Source organism: Cydia fagiglandana, chromosome 1 (genome assembly GCF_963556715.1).
Source record: "Cydia fagiglandana chromosome 1, ilCydFagi1.1, whole genome shotgun sequence".
Classification (NCBI taxonomy): Eukaryota; Metazoa; Arthropoda; class Insecta; order Lepidoptera; family Tortricidae; genus Cydia; species Cydia fagiglandana.
The window spans coordinates 10,751,818-10,773,480 of NC_085932.1; the positions used below are offsets into that span (position 1 = coordinate 10,751,818).

General features: G+C 38.2%; 2 protein-coding genes across 2 annotated transcripts; one reads left to right on the plus strand and one right to left on the minus strand.

Moving 5' to 3' along the window:
* The first annotated feature begins 303 nt into the window (after window positions 1-303).
* Window positions 304-7,908, plus strand: LOC134663653 (kelch domain-containing protein 3). The gene is made up of 5 exons (XM_063520098.1): window positions 304-678; window positions 1,866-2,331; window positions 2,690-2,885; window positions 4,963-5,139; window positions 5,755-7,908. Exons 1-5 carry the CDS (start codon window positions 436-438, stop codon window positions 5,816-5,818), a joined length of 1,146 nt encoding a protein of 381 aa, XP_063376168.1. The 5' UTR covers window positions 304-435; the 3' UTR covers window positions 5,819-7,908.
* A 261-nt stretch (window positions 7,909-8,169) lies between these two features.
* LOC134663662 (DDB1- and CUL4-associated factor 13) lies at window positions 8,170-10,665 on the minus strand. Its single transcript, XM_063520109.1, has 5 exons — window positions 10,511-10,665; window positions 9,873-10,417; window positions 9,482-9,648; window positions 8,832-9,132; window positions 8,170-8,439 (listed from the first exon to the last, which is right to left on the minus strand). The coding sequence occupies exons 1-5, from the start codon at window positions 10,587-10,589 to the stop codon at window positions 8,188-8,190; spliced, it is 1,344 nt and encodes a 447-aa protein (XP_063376179.1). The 5' UTR covers window positions 10,590-10,665; the 3' UTR covers window positions 8,170-8,187.
* Window positions 10,666-21,663: the final 10,998 nt, after the last annotated feature.

A 21,663-nucleotide genomic window follows, 5' to 3' on the forward strand; every position in this document is an offset into this window, starting at 1 on the left:
GGATGGTTCGAGGTATAACCACGAAAATCCAAGTTCGTAAATTGCCGCCTTCATTGCAGTAAAAGAGAAAGATTGTTGCAATTTACGAATTTCGGTTTTCGCCGAGTGGAAGGTGGACCGCCGTTAAGGACGCAGTTACAAATACGAGTACGAATAAAAGACTACGAAATATATTTTGACCACATTAATGTTCGGTCCGGTATACCTGCCTGTTACAGTTTAAAGCGCGCTGGTAAAACTTTGTTTACAAAAGTTGAAAACATATGAACGCATCCTAAAAAGAAAATATCTACCTGTCAATGTCATTGTCACTGTCAAGTGTCAGGTCAGCAGCAGTTTTGGCCGTAGGTATTAATTTACATAAAATTCTTAACTAAATCAATAGTACAATAGTAAACGAAGTGAATAAATCGGCAGTCGCTATTGGTAGCTAACATGAAATGGACGGCTCACATTGAAGGCGGGCCGCGGCGCGTTAACCATGCGGCGGTCTGCATAGGAGAAAAAATACTTTCCTTTGGTGGCTACTGTTCTACCGAGGAATATAAGGATTGGGACCCCATCCCCGTTCACGTCTTGAACACACAAACTTTACGGTGGTCAGCAGTTAACTATAAAAAAACAGATGTTGTACCTTTTCAGAGGTACGGACACACAACAGTCGCTTATGGAGAAAAGGTATGTGTTTTTTTTTCTTCAATGAATACCCATAGGTCAGTGTTTATATGCACTATACATTATCATACTTTTTTTCGTGTACTTGTATAAAAGCAATTGTTGTCACTCAACATGTTAACATTCCGATAATTTCATAAACTTGTAGAATCAACAAATATTTTTTTTTGTAATAGTTATGAATCGTTAACATAATCTAAAACATAAGCCCTGGGATGGAGTAGGCCTAGTGCGCATTGCCTCTATAAGGAGTTAGCAAAGCACCTTATAGAGGCTTTGGGGGACCTGAGGGCTGGCCTATATTTCCCTCATCGGATCAGCACTGCTATCCAGAGGATCTATTTGGCATTTTTTAAAGTTTTAATTTAAGGTTTTCATTGTGTTTTTACCCACTTGTGATTTAAGTTTAAATCTTATTTTGTATTGGAAGAGATAATTTATTTATAAGAGAATATTTAACACAGGCATTCATGTTGTGTATAAGATTCTATTATTTTATGAGTATTTCATAATCAATGTCATAATCAAAACAAGTACTGACATACTTACATTGAATGTCCACTTTTAGATTGATCCCTTAGGATTGTGTGGAGCGACACTACAAATGAATGAAATGAAATGAAAAAACCCTTTTTTCCTTTATGTTTGCAAATGTTATAAAACAGAACATCATTTGAACTCTGTGTTCATACCCAATTTGCATATGTTGGTTACTAGGTGTTGTCTATGCAAATAACATTTTAGCATAACATTTATGTTGCACATGTGGTTTCTATTAAGATATTTATTTATTTGTGCATACTTTATTAGTCAGTTTTGAGTATTTATTCTTAAAGATGCTGCATTGATTATTAAGTGAATTCGTACATGATTGTTAAAAACGTAAATAATATTAACAATTGAATATCAAACTTGGACTAAAGTTTTTATATCCCAGAGAAACTAAATTATCAGTTCAGTTGGACAAATTATAGCTATGCTATGACACAAGTTCATTTTTAAAATTTATTTAATATGTAGGTCATTAAAACACCTTATTACCTTATTCTATACTACAGAAGTGCTTTATTATTCCTAGAGAAAAAATATTACTTAAAATTTTAGTAATATTTTTAATTTAGTTATTTTTTGCAATTGATTGAAATTAATGAATTACAGGAAGTTGATATGTAACAAACGTTTCCTTGCAGGTGTTCATGTGGGGAGGCAGAAACAATGCTGTGGCTTGCGACATCCTCACCGTTTTTGACACTAGAACACTGGAATGGAGCACGCCCAACGTCTCCGGGAGGATTCCATATGCCAAAGACGGTCACTCAGCTTGCATTATTAACAATAAGATGTACATATTTGGAGGTTTTGAATATCTTACTGATCAGTATTCACAAGAAGTGCACTGTTTAAACTTAGACACGTATGAATGGCAGTTTGTACAAGCAACAGGAACCCCACCATCCCATAGAGATTTTCATACAGCCGTGGCACATGGAGATAGAATGTATGTCTTTGGTGGGAGAGGTGACTTGCATAGCCCATACAATTCACAACAAGAAATATATTGTTCACAAATGTACTATTTAGACACAAAAACGGACACATGGGTGGCATTGAATCCTAATAAAATATGGCCTTGTGGCAGGCGTAGTCATTCTGCATGTAAGTATGATTGGTATCTATGGAATAAACCCTCTTGCACAGTCATATCGGTTATCGGTAAGGGGAGACCTATACCCAGCAGTGGGATACATATTGCTATGCGCAAAATAAAATAAAAGCAATGCCAACGCACAATGCTAAAAAAAAACGAACTATAAGTGGCGAAAATATGAACTTTCATGGGACAACATCTTCATAGTTCATATTTGGCAACACCCAGTAGGGTGGGCCCACAGTCATGCACGGAGTGAATAGGCTGGTTATGATGAATAGTAGTGAAGGATTCCTTATAAAAATCGTCCATTTTATCATAATCACATTATACAATCTTGTACATAACCATTTTATTTGGTTTTAGGGATACATGATGATTACATGTACATCTTTGGCGGATACAATGGCAACACAAAAATGCATTTCAATGATCTCTTCAGATATTCAATCAAGAAAAATCACTGGGAACTGGTCCGTGTGAACGGGCAGGTCCCATGTAAGAGAAGGCGGCAGGCCTGCCTAATTCTTAAAGATAAAATGTACTTGTTTGGAGGCACCAGGTAAGTTTTTTTGTATAATGTATTTTATAACAAAAAAAAATTTTTTTGATGGGACATAAGGGGCTGTCCATAAATTACGTCATCGAATTTTGACGATTTTTGAAATATAGTTGAGAACTATCTCGTAAGATAAGACTTTCAAATAAAAAAAACGCACTCTAATTGGCTCATGAGTTTGTAAGCTAAGCTGCTGCCACAGATGGACACAGATACATTCAACTTGCACACCTTTTTTGGCTCCTCTACACGATGGGCCAGCGCCGGCCACTCCAAGGGACGCATTTATGCGTTAGAGGGAGCAAGTGATATTGCTGTCTCGTCCTACCGCATGGCTGCGTCCCTTGCAGTGGCCGGCGCTGGCCCATCGTGTAGAGGAGCCATTTTGCGTAAGGGGTAAAAATAAAAGAGGGCCATTTGCAATGGCTATAAGCACAGAGGACCTACCGTCAACATTAAAAAATCGAAAAACTTTATGTCTCAGAGCGATAGAAAAGCAGAAAACAATTTTCGATTTTGGGCGTTCGTGGTAGGTGCGACGTCCGTAGGTATACGATGTTTATACGATAGGTATTGACGTGTGTGATTGATCTTGAAGGTACTAGGAAGTTAATGTGACGATAGACATTCGAGTACTTACGTAAAAACTACGCTTGCGTGTAATGTTTACTATTAGTTAACGGTTGTATTTAAATGATTAAGCTAATCATTATGTATTTATGTGGATTGTGTACTGGCCTTGACTTAATTTATAGGAATATACTTATTATGTTGTTTATTGTGTTCAGTACGAGTATACATGAAGGTATTTATGGGTTCTCGTTTAATATTTGTAATCAAAATAAATTTTCTTATCTGATTTAAATATACGTCAACGTATTTTCCAAGTCATGTACAATAGAATCTTTTGCATAATTTTAGTAAAAAGTGCTTTTAAGTGTCAACCGAATTTCGTTTGGCGCAAAAACGCTTTAAAGCAAGAAGTCAAGAACACCGGTAAAGTACGGTTCAGAGGTCAGACATTGGCTCGACTTTGGTTAGGTAAATAAGTGTTTGTGTTATATTCTCTTTACTCATCGATCGCCATCAGACCTGGTATGAGCATGAGTTGCGTTCTCGCGCGCGACTCCATACATCTACCGCGACTTCAAGTAGGTATGGACTAGCACGCAAGAACGCGACTCATGCTGCTAGCCGGTCAGCATCACTATTCTACACTATAGTCCACTTATGGGCTCTAATCTAATGTTGGGGTAAACAGTAGCCATGCTCATGCAGCCGGCACTACGATCTGCAAACCGATATGACGACCGGAGTCATTAGTCATTATATAGAGACAGTACCTAGTGCATGTCTCTTTCAGTCTTAGCTTAGCACGATCATGCAAGTGTGAATGAAAAGTTATACGATCCTGGTCATCAGTTCGGTTTGCGGAGTTTGATCCTACGAGTACTTGATTAAGGATTTAACCCTTTAGAAAAACCGTCCACAGCAGAGCACCGTAGCGCACTAAGCAACATAATCAGTGGACCATGCAGGCGTACCGTAAGTGTCAATGATGAAGAAATTATAGGTAGAGGCACATGTTAATAACCTTTGCCTTCATGAGACCTTTTTGAATTGGCGAGGAAACAGTAGACGAGAAAAAATAATGTTCTAATTGTGTGACATAATATAACAATGGCTAGGCATTTGCATAGAAACACAAACAACTCGCGTGACGCTGTCTCACGCGAACTTTTCGGCCTCAATATATTAAAGAGCCGCACGTTTTAGTACATTTTTTTTGCAATAGATTTCAATTTGTACGTACCTTTCAATACAGTTGGGGTCGTGAATTTCGTTTGTGGGATTAATTGGAAAGCAGTGGCGGCACGTCAAACATATCCATAGGCAAGCCGGTTTGGACTAATTTGGTTTACATATTTCCTTTACAACTCTGCTCAAACGTCTAAAAATAGGCAAGCCACTCAGAATCGGCTTCTATGGACAAGCCGGCACTGTTGGAAAGTATCCATTCCATAGTCGTATAACTCGATGTCTATGGTACCAATCTCAATCGAAATTTATTTGTTTTCAGTCCGCAACCGGCGAAAAACGTTTCCCTCCGGCCTGTCTCCGAAGACGACAGCCTGGAGCTGCTGCTGGACAACAACGACCTGCATATCCTGGACTACTCACCGACGCTCAAGACGCTCTGTATACTCAAGGTTCTGGAACACAACCTGGACCACAGCGTGTTACCGCGCCACATTATGTAAGTTTTAACGCTAGTTTCAGACAAGGTAAAACAAAATTATAACGACAAAAATTTACCGGTAGCTACCCCACCCATAATACAATACAATACAAATACTCTTTATTGCACACCTCATTACAGAAAACAATACAAATAATACAGGAAGAAGAGGTCAAACAACAGGCGGTCTTATCGCTAAAAAGTGATCTCTTCCAGACAACCTACTAATACTAATCAAAGTTTTTTCTTGTATGGTGGGCATTAGAAGGCTTCTCCAATAAGGCAAAGGCATAAAGAAAGCTTTCAGCGATGTAATTCCCTAATACAGCCCCACATAACTACATGCATAAACATAAACACATGTAATTAACAGACTACCTAACTCAGTGTGATCGGATGACGTTGTTCGCTTTTTTGTTTAACTTATTTTTCTTTGGATTTTTTTATATAAACTCTTATCATCAAGCGGACAAATATCTAGAAGTCGTACTTAGAGGATTCCCGCTTGACTCTCGCTTCCTCAACTCAAAATTCCTAAAAATTTGTGCGCCAATTGTATGGAGTTGCCATGTGAAAGAAATTTATACAAATTGCGGCCACCAAATGATTGAAAATGATACAATTTTCTTACAGCATGGACATCCGAAGCATGTCGCAGCCGAACCGCATCAGCAGATCCATCAACCAAGCGGGCTGAACTCAAAGCAGTGCGTGTGCTTGCTGTTCCGCCAGTACATGCGCTGTGATAACTGACGTTGCCGAATACTTCATAATAGGCGCATGTAGTGCTACTCTATCGTACTTATTTGTGTGTCTTTAATTAGTACTTTTGTCAAAGCTTTGCCTGAACCCACATGTGTGTCGCTTAACTTGAAACTCGGGTAAATCCTTTCGACCCTCTCAGCAAATATCTACCCTGTTACCTTTTCTTAATACCAAAATCGCATAATCTGACAGATGAATTTACCCGAGTTTGAAGTTAAGCGACTCATGTAATCTAAGTAGACTACGCAAACACCTAGAGTTGGACCAAGAAAAGTCTGCAACGATTTTGATAGCGTACGCAGTGCAAGTGTTATTAACACGTCATAATTTCATAGAAGTTTGACGTTTGAAATAACACTTGCACTGCGTGTGCTATTAAAATCGTTGCAGACTTTTCTTGATCTAACTCTACCTTGCATATAAAATCAATTCAAGGTATTCATACACCTGTATGTATTTGTAATTGAGTTATAAAAGTATTTGTAGGAAAGGAATAAAACTTAAATTAACTAATTGAGTGTCTGTTTCTGCAGAGATTCCGATTCATTTTGAATGATTTTGTAGTTGATTATTTCCAACGTTGATTGAAAAAACTGTTATATTATAAAGAATAGAATCGGGTAATATTGGCGCATTACTACATAACTTTACAGTAGGTACCTACTTACGTCGTTAGGGTATGAACGCGAAAAAGTCGCAATGGGTATTTGCATTGTCTATTTAGATTTATGTATGTTCTGTGTGTCTGAATTGTAGTGTATTTATTATTTCAAATCCTTGACATTACTATTATACGGACTTCATACTCGAGACAGAGCCTAACGTTCGTAAATGTAATTGTTTTACTTGTCATCCACATCGTATTCGTTAAAAATAAAAAATAGGTATATTTACAATCTAGGTAAATAAAAAAAAACGATTATTACCTATATCATGTACCTACACCGGAACTAAAGACATTTTTGTGGGTCTTGAAGTTTGGTTTTATCTAGTCTCATCAGATGAATGCAAGTCAAGCATATACGTCAGGGCGCCCTCGGTCTAGTATAAAGTTTCCTCGTGTTATTAAGTTATTATATAGTCACTCGTGCAATAGTAAGTTTTTCGAGTATGAGTCTACATAGTGTAGAACTGTTTAGTAATACATTCTGTAACTACAACTTCACTGCCTTAACAAATCGCAAAATAACCGTAACAGAACGACATGTCCTTCCTAAATTATCTTAAAGATTATGGATATCTATATTTATATTATTAATTTAAAGGATGATTGAATGACATGCGAGAGTTAGAATAGATGTTACTGCCTAAATAACGTCATAAAGATATATGTGTACTTGTGTAGTAGATATTAGGTTTACTAATCCTGAATACATATTAAATAGCACTATGATAGCACTTACAACAAGAAATTTGCGACATCATTTGTAAGTACTTTAGGGCGATCAAATTCACGGAAACCTTAGTAACATAAAATTAAGCCTTTTGTTCAATACAGTCACATACGTGCTAAAGTCTGTGCGGAGAAGAGCCGTAGTATGTATGAGTTCCTTTACATTTCAGGACTCTTCTCTTTACTCTAATATAAAAAACTGGGGTCAATTGAAACGTGGGTCACTTGAAACAAAGAGGAAAACGACGGTACAAGCTTACACGCGTGTTACATTTCCCTACATTTGGTTTTTACGAGCTTACGCGCGCACTACTTTTCCCTACATTTGGTCTATACGAGCTTACACGCGCGTACGCTGCTCTTCAATACGCTCATATAAAACGCTAGCCTGTCACCGCTCTAAATTGCGTACCTACGAATTTACGAATCTGTCGCGAAAAGTAAAATCTTATGATTTCAACCTTCCCAGCATTGGAATTAAGTAAGAAAATTGACAAATCATTGCTTTCTTCAACTGCACACTAAATATGATTTGTTTTAGGCAGTATATACTTTACTATTTCAATAGCAATAGATTGAATGAAAGATCTTTTATACCTACTCATTTATCAATAAAATCGTATGTGACATTTTTATTTTTTATTTCTTTCTACTTTTTAACATGAACATTTGATGTTTTCGTGAGGTGTTTCGCTTGAGAGTGCACATTCTGTATATTGGCATGTTTACCATGTGTTATAGTGCAGTCAAGTAATTTAATTTCCGTACCATTTAGTACCTTGTCACAGTGACAATCAATATTAAATGGGTCTCATAATATTACAGAAATTAAATTCCTTGCCCGTACCGTGCCTATTCTGTGCTCTAACTCGAAATCAAACAAAAGAATCTGGAAGTCATACAGTATTTTATTCATCCTCTTTAACAATGTGTTTCTTGCGTTCTGGCACGTGCGGCACAGTCCCTGGCTTGCTGTGCGCGCGACGGTTAGCCTCCTTCCTCTTGCCCTTCTCTCTAATAGTCTTGATCTCCTTCTGCGCGTTGAGGATGTGCTTCGGAACGTGCCTGTGGCGCGCTATACGCCGGATTTGAGGGTGGTTGGCGAATTTCTCTTTCAGAGCTTCCGAGTAGTTCAGGGCAGTACGCTCGCGGGGTTTCAACTGTAATTAAAATATTAGAAATTAGTAATTTAAAAATTACGGTAGTTATAAATGTAAGCATATGTGAAATTGACTTTACTCCAGACCAGATTAATAATTTTGAAGTTACTTTTGGTGCGCTCAAAGATGTGGAGAAAAAAAATTGCCAAGAATATTTAAATTTTTTCGTCACTCTTACATTAACTTCAGTTTTGACTCAAGGCCTAGTTACTTAGTTCAAGATAGTTACTTGTTTAAAACAATATATTATATTTACTAGCGACCCACCCCGGCTTTGCATGGGTTAACAAATTATACACCTAAACCATCTGAATTGGAACAGTGTTTGAAACCTTCTTATTTAACAAATGGACAGTGACACTTCTTTTAAAATATTTGTAGAGGTTACTTACAACACCAAGCTTTTCTGAAGCTCTAGCTTTCCACATCCTAATATTCATTTCGTCTGATCCAGTGAGCACATATTTGTTATCCAGGGACCACTTTACACAAGTCAGTCTTTGCATTCTCTTAGTGTGGTATACGTCTCTAGAGTGACCCTTCAGACTTTCAAATATCCTCACAGTCTTGTCATAACTGCCCGCAACAAATTCCCTGCCTGTCGGAGAATAGTCGACATCTACTACTGCTGAGGTGTGATCCATGTGGACGTTTATGGGTTGTTTTAGTTTTCTGATGTCAAATGTGTACAAACTGAAAAATAATAATAATTAATTGTAGTAATCCTAACCTCTGTCTTATGTCTGATTCGGTCAAATTGTGTTTTTTGAAAAACTAAGTTAACCTAGTTAACTGGTCTGTGATAGCATAAGCAAAAGGGTGAGTTTGCAAAAAGGACATTCAGAACCATACAACATTTAAAAAAAGTAACAATTAGTTTGAGTAGTGGTGTCAAGTACATAGACAAATTATAGTGAGTCAGTAGAAATAAGTTGTATGGATACCATACTAATGATATGGATTTATTATTTATTACTTTATACATAATTTGGTGTATTAGCTAAACATTATTCTGCAATTATAATTAATGAACCATGCTTACTTGTAATCTTCATTGGCGACAGTGAATATAAAGGCTTCCATGGGGTTCCAGGAGAGTGCATTAGGCCGCAGTTCCATCACCACCCTCCTCAGGGGCCCGGTTTCACGGCAGTCATACAAAATTACACTTCGGTCACTAGCACATGACGCTAAAATGTTTGTTTCTACCTGAAATATATAAATATAGATTGCTGTTTGGTCTGCAAAACGTAAATAAAAGGCCAGCAGGCCAATTATGGAATCACTACATGACCTATAAAAACAATATATTATTATTTAATTTTGAAATTTTTAGTGCATAAATAATGTTTAGAGGAATTAACCTGATATTAACAAAGTTACCAATAAATACTTATTTGTGTCTACTGTTGTACATACTTATATAATCTTACCTGGTTGAATGCAACATGATGAAGACTGTCAACTCCCCATTTAAATATTTTGATAGGCTCATTTCTGGTATTCTCCCATAGTTGACAATGCTCTCCGCATGTTGCAAATATGGGCTTATGTCTGTGATGGGTTATTCCCGCAACAACTGAAGCACTCAAAAGTGTGTTGATAGGATCTTCATCGTCCTCACCCAGGACTTCAGTTTTCCATGTCTTTATAGTTTTATCATCACCAACACTAGTAAAAGTTGTACCTTTCGGAGAGTAGCAAATACTTCTAACCCAACCTTCATGAGCAATAAAATTTCTTGTACATTTTCTAGTAGCTAAGTCCCACACTCGTATTTCTCCGTCAAACGCGCCGCTAGCCAATACCGCGAGCCTACTGGGATGTTTGGCCATGCAAGATACTCCATCTCTATGACCGTCAAGGCTCCCTATAAAGGGTTTGGCGAATACTCTATCTAGCTTTACTGCGTTCAAAGCTCGAACGTACTCACGTGGTGCTTCTAGCGGATGTAATGCAGGATCATAGTTTCTTGGTACTGAAAATTATTACACAAAACGTATTTATTTACATCATCAAAGATTATGCTGTCCGCCATAACCTCCAAAAATAATAATAGATCCTTTCTTACATTTGTGGATATCTCTTTTAGTAGCTCGAAGGTAATCCTCAGGGTTTCGGCTAATAACTTTTATCTTAACTTTTGACATGTTACAATGCCTGCAGTTTAACTAAAAATAAAACAAATAGAATTCTTTTAAATCTGAAAAAACATGGAAATAACAATGCGACACGCTTTTGCAATGAACTGTCACTAGTGTCATCGGTTTTAGGAGTTTTGAGTGGTTTTGACAGACGCACATAATAGTACTAACGGACGGGCGTACCGGACCGCGTCCTTAGTCCGGTCAGTTCTCGCTTCTATCTAATTTCTTTCTCGTTTTAACTCGTAGCCTCGTGTCCTTAACATACGTACGGCGAATCACCTTCCACTATATTATACTTCTCTTTGCTTCCACGCCATTGAACAGGTCTCGCATAATCTCCTTAAGCCCGCTCCAGACTATGCGCGTGAATCGCGGGCGCAGCCGCGAACGCGAGTGTGGAGTCGATTTCGCTGTCTGCGAACATCGACGGCGACGCCACACTTGCGTTCGCGGCTTCGCGCCGCGATTCGCGCACGAGTGTGGAGGGGGCTTTAGAGCATTTAGTAACTAGAAACTTCCTGTCTATCATTTTCATAGGTCTATGCAGGGGGGGGGACACTACAAATGTAGTTTACGTCAGTAAAGATGCAGGCGACTTCTATATCTTGCTTCTCACAAAATTAGTTGACTTCCGATTACACAAACTACTTCACCAGATGTCACTATAAAATGTATATAATTTCAGTGGCATTAATATTTAAATTAAAATAAGTACGAATTCATATTTGTAATTATTATAATTTTCAATAAATTTTGTGAAAAAATAAGAATTTTGTTATAAATTTGATTTAATTATACTGTTTTTTTATGCTGGCAACACTTGCATATCCGCCAAGACCATGTCAAGCATAGACAAGCAATTTTTTTTGCTGTCACTGGAAGAGGGTAAATTTGAAATATTTCAGTGATGGTTCAGCCATTTTCTTCGTTACGGTTCTGAAGAAATTAGATTATAGCCCGAATTAAAACACATACCCTGTTATGAAAACCCCGAAAGTGCGTTGAGTTATCTCTGTGTTGCTCCGCCTTGTCGTTGAGCATTCGCTGTGTGCTGTGTTATTTTGTGCGATATGGACGCTATTTTACAGTAAATTTATTTCGTGGTAGGTACCTAAGTACTAGTACCTAAGTTCTAGTAACTTTTGATAAGGCAGGCCACTATCGATAAATCTGCTACAATGCCTAGACTATGTGCTTTCGGATGTAAAAACACTGGTAAGTTCATTTTCACGAATTGTGGTACCTAATACATTCAAGTTCAAGTTCTTTATTTGCATTCATGTTGTACATATAGGTAGTAAATAACAAATAAGTTGTTTCAAACATGAGCCCTGCAAGGGCATAGCAATTACTTAAAATAACCTATACCTAATACAAATAAAAATGAAAAATTGTAGGCTTATTAGAATACCTCTTAAAACTTATCATTTAAATATTATTAATTAACAATAAAATATAGCTATAAGAATCTTGTCATATCTATGCATATGTATAGTTCAAAATCCCATATCTAGATACTCCAGACATGGTATAAAAATATGTGTTATACATACTTATTTTAACATTATCTTACATTACATGTATCAGGCAGACATAATACAAGGAGAGTAAATTTATTTTTTCAGGAACAATAACCCATCGCTTTCCAAATCCTGACAAGTATCCAGAACAATTCAAATCTTGGGTCACACTTGTTGGTGGCAAGTTGGAAAAATCTTCGGATTATGAGTACCATAAGAAGAGGATCATTTGTGATAAACATTTCAAGAATGCAGACAAAAACCGTAATCACCGGTTAAATAGATTAGCAGTGCCTTCACTGCATTTACCTGGTATGAATCTATAAGATTATCTTTCAGAATTAGTTATACGTAAGTCGGAAAAACCAGTCTAACTCTTTATAAGGATGTTTTTAGGGTTCCGTTCCTCAAAAGGAAAAAACGGAACACTTATAGGATCACTCGTGCGTCTGTCTGTCTATCCGTCTGTCACAGCCTATTTTCTCGGAAACTACTGGACCAATTAAGTTGAAATTTGGTACACATAATTATGTAAATTAGTGACCCAAACACGGATGGACGTGTAACGTAAAGAAATGAATTTTAGACATAAGGGCCACTTTTGGGCGGTAAATGAGGAAGTTAAAAAATAAAGTTTTGTGGCCGAATTTCCGAAGTGTCCCAAAGAGGAGTACCTTTAGCTTCAAGCGTGAGTCGGACTTAAAACAAAAAATGCGACTAGGCTGTATCTGGCACGTAGCCGCAATGGTACTTGTAGTACAGTCAACAGCAGAAGTTGCTAAGCGGGCGAGGTATTCAAAATTACCTTGACATGCTCTTATTGTCTTAACTATAAAGTCGCGTCCAGATCATTTTAAACCACTCGCCCGCTTAGCAACTTCTGCTGCTGACTGTACTGATTGATTAGGTTACTATTGTTACGTGTTTTAAAAAGCAGTATGCATAATTTTTATAGTGATATTTAGAGAAAAGAAGCCATTACATGCAATGTACCGCTGACAGAAATATGGTTAACGTAGCTAATTCCGTCATATGAACTATTCCGTCCATTAGAGCATCAACCAACCTCTGTACCTTTTTACAGAACAAAGGCATGTTGACAACTTGGAAGTTTCGCATGCTACTCAGCCAAACATTAATGAACAAGCCTCTACCTCAAACTTACAACAAGTTTCTATTGAAGCACCACAGCAGGCTGCATTACCAACCAATACGGGTAATCTATATATTTTTTTATATATAAATGCAAGTGTCCTGACCGACGGACAGATTCATCAACGCAGAGCCGAAACTACAAAAGATAGAAATTTGAAATTTGCACACCAGGTTAGATTTATAAAGTGTACAAGAGATAAGAAGCGATTTTGAGAAATTCAACCCCTACGGGGTTCAAAAGGGATGAAAGTTTGTATGGGGTTCAAATTTGCATGCGCAACAACCAATCTCTGTACCTTTTTACAGAACAAAGGCATGTTGACATCTTGGAAATTTCGCATGCTACTCAGCCAAACATTAATGAACAAGCCTCTACCTCAAACTTACAACAAGTTTCTATTGAAGCACCACAGCAGGCTGCATTACCAACCAATACGGGTAATCTATATATATTATATTATATTTTTATATATAAATGCAATGCAAGTGTCCTGACCGAGGGACTGATTCATCAACGCAGAGCCGAAACTACAAAAGATAGAAATTTGAAATTTGCACACCAGTTTAGATTTATAAATTGTACAAGAGATAAGAAGCGATTTTGGAAATTCAACCCCTAAGAGGGTTAAAAAGGGATAAAAGTTTGTTTGTTTGTGTTTGTTGTTTGTAAGCGATAATTTCCCTTACCGAACAGGCTACCACGGGTTTTTTGTTACTCGCCACAGTTTCTCTTTTTCTAACGTTATTTATATATAAAAATGATATTTTCAGATGTTTTTGAAATGCCTCAAGCCGCCTTCTTTCCGCAGTTTCAGAGTCTCAGTACACCAACACAAAGCAATTCCGCAGGTAGGTTTTTGCTTAAATAATACCATAGAGAAATATAGTAAGACAAGAGTGCTCACTCCATGCATCAGTTTTGGTACCAAAAATATTAGTATTTTCATAGTCGACATCTAGCATCGAGTAGCGGAATTATCAGTACCGCTACTCGATACTAGATGTCTCTCAAGTGGCGACCAACGAAAATTGTATTGAACAACAATGTACAACTAACTAATATTGTTTAATTACTTGTAAAGGTACATGTTTTTTTGTAAAATTAAGCAATTAAAATATGGAATGTGAAGGAGAGTATTCTAGCAGTTGCCCTCTATTTCATTCGCACAGAAATTTTACTTAATGTCATGGTTTCATGAGTAACAATAACAACCTCATCCCAAACAAGGGAACACATAATAGCGACTGGAGGGCAGCATGAGGCGCACCCAGCTCTATGCGACAGAGACATTTAGCCACAGCCATAGCTTCAGAGTACGAGCGGATTTCATCAAATTCGATTCAGTTATTTCCGGTTTAGCCGTACCTCACTCAACACTGTACAATAAAGCGATAGAAATTCATGACATAAATTTCTGCCTATTTAGTAGGTATGTATAATGGATAGATAATAAGAATCTTAATACTTTTTCAGCTATAACTCAAGATACGAGTGCTGCTCAAGCTCGCGCCGGTGTAATCATGGAGCATAATTACAGCGTGATAAGCAAATCTAAATGGGCGGGAGGTGCTTTGGGCGGTCAAGGTATATTTACATTTATACAATAGGTATACAGTCTGTTACCGACAAGTGGGCTTTTATTGAAACAGGGTAAAGTAACATAGTTCTTTAACTTAACCATGATCTTAATTTACTTAAAAAACTAAAATTCAGCCTTTATTAACTTTCTAACGAAATTTGAATTGCCAGCAATGGTCAGCACAGTAAATTGACAAGTAAGTGCTAATGACAGCTCTTCATACTTTGTTTATTATCTTTATTTATTTTTCTTCTTAAGTTAGGTTAATTATAATATGAATATAAAAGTAAAATATAAAAACACATACAAAACAATAAAAAAAAATTATAAACACATTATAAAAAACCTAACCTAGGGTGCTGCCGGCAGCGGGGCAGGGCCCAAGCTGCCGATGGTCAGGGCCGCAGAGTGAGGAATCGACGTACAATACGCGCCGTGTCCAAAATTACCGCCTTCTGCATCTGACCCTTGATCCAACCACCTAGCGAGAGTCTCTCTAGGTGTTGGTCGAGACTCTTCGCTATGAGACCGTTCGCTGACACGACTATAGGAACAATGATCGTCGAGTCAACATCCCACAAGGCGGTTATCTCGTGAGCTAAGTCTAGGTACTTGCTGGACTTGTCCTTCTCGGCCTTCACGAGATTCTCATCATGGGGGATGGTGACGTCGACGAGCACGGCCCGGCGCTGCGATCGATCTATCAGCACGATGTCAGGCTTATTGGCTACAATAGTCCTGTCAGTGATGATAGATCGATCCCAATAGAGCGTGGCACGACCATTTTCGAGAACTGGCGCAGGTGAGTACTTGTAGTACGGCACTTCACGGTCCACAAGGCCGTATAGGAGGGCAAGTTGCTGGTGAATAATTCTGGCTACGAGATTATGTCTGTGCAAGTACTCGCCGTTAGCAAGATGAGAACAACCGGAGATAATATGCCTGAGTGACTCTCCGGGACGGCGGCATGCCCGACAAATGTCGACCGTACCGTCCTTCAGGATATATCTCCGGTAGTTATTCGTCATGATAACTTCGTCCGCAATTGCACAGGCAAAACCCTCGGTTTCTCCGAAGAGGTCCCCGAATCGTAGCCAGTTCACCGACGCGGGTAGGTCTACATCGGGTCCCATGAGGGCCTTGTAGAACCGCCCGTGTAGCTGCTTATCCTTCCATACTTTGTTTATTATTATTACGACGTTTAATTTTAAGAGTTAGCGATACCAAGTATACCAACAACACTTAAGATCTACACCAAATTAAAGGCACTAGTTTCATTGATAAACACTTAATTACCAACTAAATTAAACTTAAATTCAAACCCCTAATTTTTATACATTACAATATAATACATTAACGCCACATAATACGAGTAGGTAAGGTACTTGTCGTTGGTTTGCTACCTGTCTGAAGTGCTCGAGAATCCATTCCCCAACTTGCACTGGCACGGTCCCGTGCATTGCGCTTTCAAGCTGACCAGGGGTGATTGGCTGGATCTCACGAACTCGCTGAGAAGCCGCTGTTATTAATCGAGCATTGTGTGGATGTCGTCAATTAGGGAAGTGTTTCCGATAAAGCCTTAAACCTTGAGCTGCAGTTCCACGTGTATTAACAGCTCTTGAGCATCGTAACCCATTTTAAAGAAAATCTAATACCACTTTTGCATATTTTTTGGTGTGTTTTGACAACCCGACGTGTTGACGACTTTTGAAATTATCATGTCAAAGTTTACAAAAAACACTTAAAACCTCCATATATGAACGCAATGATAAGGACGACAGTAATTCTGTGATAAGCCCCCTCCAGACTATGCGCGTGAATCGCGGGCGAAGCCGCGAACGCGAGTGTGGAGTCTAGTTCGCTGATATGCGAAATCGACTCCAGACTCTCGTTCGCGGCTTCGCGCCGCGATTCGCGCACGAGTGTGGAGCGGGCTATAGAGTTGTCTCAGTTTTTTATCCCCGTACCATGATATGCCTTGTACCACGTGCGTTAGCGATATGAGTAACGACAATTACGCAGTACACCCACTACATTGCATGTGCGGATTTCGGAAATTTAATTAAGCTGTTAATTCACATTAATATGATTTGCTAATACACGAAAACAACTGCTAATGGATCATATTATTATCAGTTTTAATAAATGCCCGCAAGCCAGTTACACACTGTATACTAACTTTTGCCCACGACTTATTCTACGTGGAATTTATGATTTAAGTAGCTTACTTTTTATCCACCTTTTTAGCCTGTTCGAGATCTTGAAAACAGTGAAAAATAGAAATACTACTCCTAAAAATACGTGTGATATCTCATTCGTCATGATGCCTAGAAAAATGTATTCGAAGCGTGTAATGTACACAAAAAATATTAAAAGTAAAGCATGTTAAGCCTTATATATCACTGAACATTAAGGGTTCTAATAGCTTTAGCCAGCACAAAATCGCTTCGGGAAAAGGAAGGACAGATACTTATTGCGATATTGGGGAAATAAAAAACAACTATTTAATCTCCCCTTTTTTTGTTTATAACTTTTGATATTTTTTGTGTGCTAATACTCTCCTCGAATACATTTTTCTAGGCATCATGACAAAACTAATGAGGTATCCTGAAAACGGTGAAAAATAGAGATACTACACGTATTTTTAAGAGTAGTATCTCTATTTTTCACCGTTTTCAGGATCTCGAACAGACTATTTGCTTATTATACATAGATTACCCACACATACTTCCACGGAGCTTCCTTTTTTATCTTATCTTATAAAAGCTATCCTTTGTCCTTCCTCGGTACCAACTCAGAAAACTATCTCTATTGGTACCAAATTTCATAAAAATCAGTTTAAGATCAGGTTACCTAGTTAGTCATAGGGGTGACCGGACTGAAAAGGTTAGGAACCACTGCATTGTGGTTTACCAAACAAATTAATGTTGCTCTCTGGCGGCAGAACATGGCAGTAATAGTCTCTATTGTAACAGTGCGGTTTATTATTTTTAACCATGCTTCCAAATTCACACATTCAGTTTTGTTTTTCAGATGGGCTGAAAACAAAATCATCTAGCACCAGCTTAGCAGAATCAATCTCACTGCGTACAAAAATCAAGCGGCTACGTACTGAGATAATAAGGTTACAGAAAAAATCCAAGTCATTTGCAGCGAGGCTGGCAAATGCCGAAGACCTCACAACCAATCCTGCATTCCAGGATATTGTAAATAACATGACAAAACCAGCGCGACTATTTATGCAGATGCAGCAGCAAGCGAAAAAAACACCAAAAGGACGACGCTTCACTGTTGAAGAAAAGGTGTTGTCATTATCTGTATACAAAAAAAGTCCGAAATGCTATGCATTACTTCATAAATATTTTACCTTACCATCTACAAAAGCTATGAAGCGCTTACTGGGCCAGATAAAACTTAGACCGGGGATAAACCCTATAATTTTCAAAAAAATTAAGGAAACTGTTGCGAAGCAAAACCTATCTGACAGATTATGCAGCCTCATGTTCGACGAGATGTCATTAAAACCGCAGGTTTCTTATAATGCGCAGAAGGATAGAATGGAAGGCTTTGCTTGCAACCGTGACAAGGCGTTTGCGGACCACGCCTTAGTATTTATGGTAAAAGGAATCAAACATAATTTTAAGCAACCGATTGCCTACTATTTTACGACATGTTTGCAGAAAACGGAATTAAAAAACATTATTGTGGATGTTATCAAACACGCACAAAAATCTGGTCTCATAATCGTGAATACTGTTTGTGATCAGAGCCAAGTAAATGTTGGAGCCATCAAGGAACTAGTAAATGACACCAAAAAAGAAAATAAACAGCTACAGAAGGAGTTACCATATGAACATTTTAAAATAAATGGCAAAAACATTATCCATATTTATGACACTCCCCATTTAATGAAGGGACTCAGGAATAATTTACTTTCCAAGGACATGCGCTATGTCACAAACGGGCAAGAGAAAATAGTGATGTGGCAACATTATGAAATGTTATATGCCGCCGACCGAACATATGGAGAACTACGGCTAGTGGACAAGTTGACCGAAGAGCATGTAAATCGACAAAAAATAAAAAAAATGCGAGTCAAATTAGCGACCCAATTATTTAGCCATAGCGTAGCTGTAGCCGCTGAACACCTATCGGCCAGTGGCGATCTGCCTCAGGAGTGTCGTCAATTAATTGACATTACTTTGATGCTCGACGACCTATTCGACAGCCTGAATGGAAATACCATAAGCATTCCTAACGGAAAAAAATACAAAGGATGCGTGAAGCGGAATTCGCCACATCATAAACTATGGCAAGACTGTAAAACAATTTTAAAGACAGTAACATTTATAAAAAAACAAGAAATGAGTGGGAATAAAATGCGAAAAATCGAACAGACCGTCCCATCTGTTATTAATTTTATTAAAACTATAGAAGGTGTAGAAAGAATATGGACAGTTTTGTCGGAAAAGTTCGGTTTTGACATTTTATTAACCCGACACTTAAATCAGGATCCCTTAGAAAACTTTTTCGGGAACATTCGCAGCTATGGGGCAAGAAACAACGCGCCTAATACTACGGCGTTTGAAGCGGCCTTTAAAGCGCTTTTATTAAACAATTATAACTCGCTCCATTCCAAAAATGCGAACTGCGAAGATGACTCAAATAAATGTCTACAAACACTAGATTTCTTTCTGAAAGAAAAACATGCAGACGCAGACGTTCCACCCGAAAAGGATGTAGAATGTAATGCTGAGGTTTTCTCATGTGACAATTTACAAGAATCCGATGCGGGTCAGCGGAATTATGTGTGTGGATGGGTACTGACTAAATGTCTTAAAAATGTTGTCAAAAGGTGTGAGACCTGCAGAGAAAGTCTAGTTGATGGACAAGACGCAGACAAAAAAAATGCATTCATTAAAGCAAAAGAATATAGCACGAGGCGATGGCTTTGCTACCCAAGCGAGGATTTTGTCCATTGTTTTCATGACATACAAAATATTACAATGTCGTTTTTAAAAAAAAATGTGCCGAAGAATAACTTGAAAAAAGACATTACCGCAATAACTGATGTGTTGGTTGATTATCCTTTTAAATGTTTTATACATAAAGATAAACTGACCCAGTATTTCACAAACACTACAATAAATGTTTTACTGTACAGTTGGTGCAGATCAGTTAATCGCATATTATGCCAGTGGTGGACAGTGGGGGCCAGGTTGACGCCGCCTATTTTGATTTTAAAAAAGCGTTCGACGTCGTCGATAATGACATCCTGCTAAGAAAGTTGGCTGGCGTAGGCTTGACTCCTCACTTATTGAAATTCTTTGCGAGTTACATGACTGACAGGCGGCAGTATGTGGAGTACGCCGGACACAGGTCGGATCCTTATGTTGTGAGGTCTGGAGTAAGTCAAGGAAGCAACCTTGGTCCTTTAGAATTTATTATAATGGTAAATGACTTGCCCCAGATTATCAGACATGCAGGATGCTTACTGTTTGCGGATGATTTAAAGTTATTTTTACCCATAAATAGTGCTGCAGATTGCGTCAAATTCCAGAGCGATATAGACAGGGTCGTTTTATGGAGTGAAAGTAACAAGTTATATTTTAACTCATCCAAGTGCGTGACTATTACTTTTTCTCGTGCGCACACCCCTATCTATCACGACTACTATATCCAAGCCGAAAATTTAAAAAAAGTGACAGAGGTTAAAGATTTAGGTTTAAAATTTACATCTGATTTGAGATTTCGGGATCATATTAAAAATATTTGTAAAAAAGCTTACAGGATGCTTGGTTTTGTACTGCGTCGGTCTCACAGCTTTACGAACATTGGAGCAGTTGCGGCTTTATATAATGCTCTCGTCCGCAGCAATCTCGAATGTAATGCAGTAATCTGGGCTGCGCATGAGGCGAAATACCAGTTAATGATCGAACGTATACAAAATAAATTTATTCGTTTTCTGTATTTACGACAATATGGAGTATATCCTTTTTACCCTCTTATGTATCCCACGTTGTTTGTCCTGGGCATGGTGGGATACAACGAGTTGCAGGTGCGCAGAGAGCTGTGGCTGGCGACATACTTGTTCCGATTGCTGCGGGGGAAAGCCTACAACAGTGTTGTGTTGAGCTGTGTGAGCCTGTACGTGCCCGACAGGTACGTGTGGCGGCGGCTCCGGCCGCGGCTGCTGGCCGAGCGGCGCGGGCGCACCAACCTGCTCGGGAAGGCGCCGCTGACGCGCGCGGTGCGGACCCTTAACCTAGTCGCCGAGAACATTGATTTGTTTTGGTGTTCTCTGACTGAATTCACTAAGTCCACATTGTTCATATTATGTTATATGCGACATAACATCAATTAGAGATATACATATGTTAGATAGATATATAATTATATATGTTAATAGTTGCACTATTGTCTTAGGTTTAGCACCTGTAAAGATAGTTGTAAGTGTGGAAATAAATAAAATAAAATAAAATAAAAATAAAAAAATATTATGTGGTAAAATAAATTATAATGACGATGAAGACGAAACTAAACGTGCAGCACAATCATATTACAACAGACATAAACATTACAAAAATAAAATATGTTAAATGGAGTTTGCACTGGTATAACGCATATTTTTAGGCTCTTCTTATTCTTATGGTGTAGTAAATTTTCTTATTAACATGTATTTTCTTGTGTGTGAATGCTTTTTCACCACACGCCTTCTTTTCTATTATTTACCAAAAATTGTACTTTCCTAGCGATCATGTGGAGTAAAACATGAATTACTCTCGGCAGCAAAGTTTGCTCGCTTCTCGTGACTCTGCAACG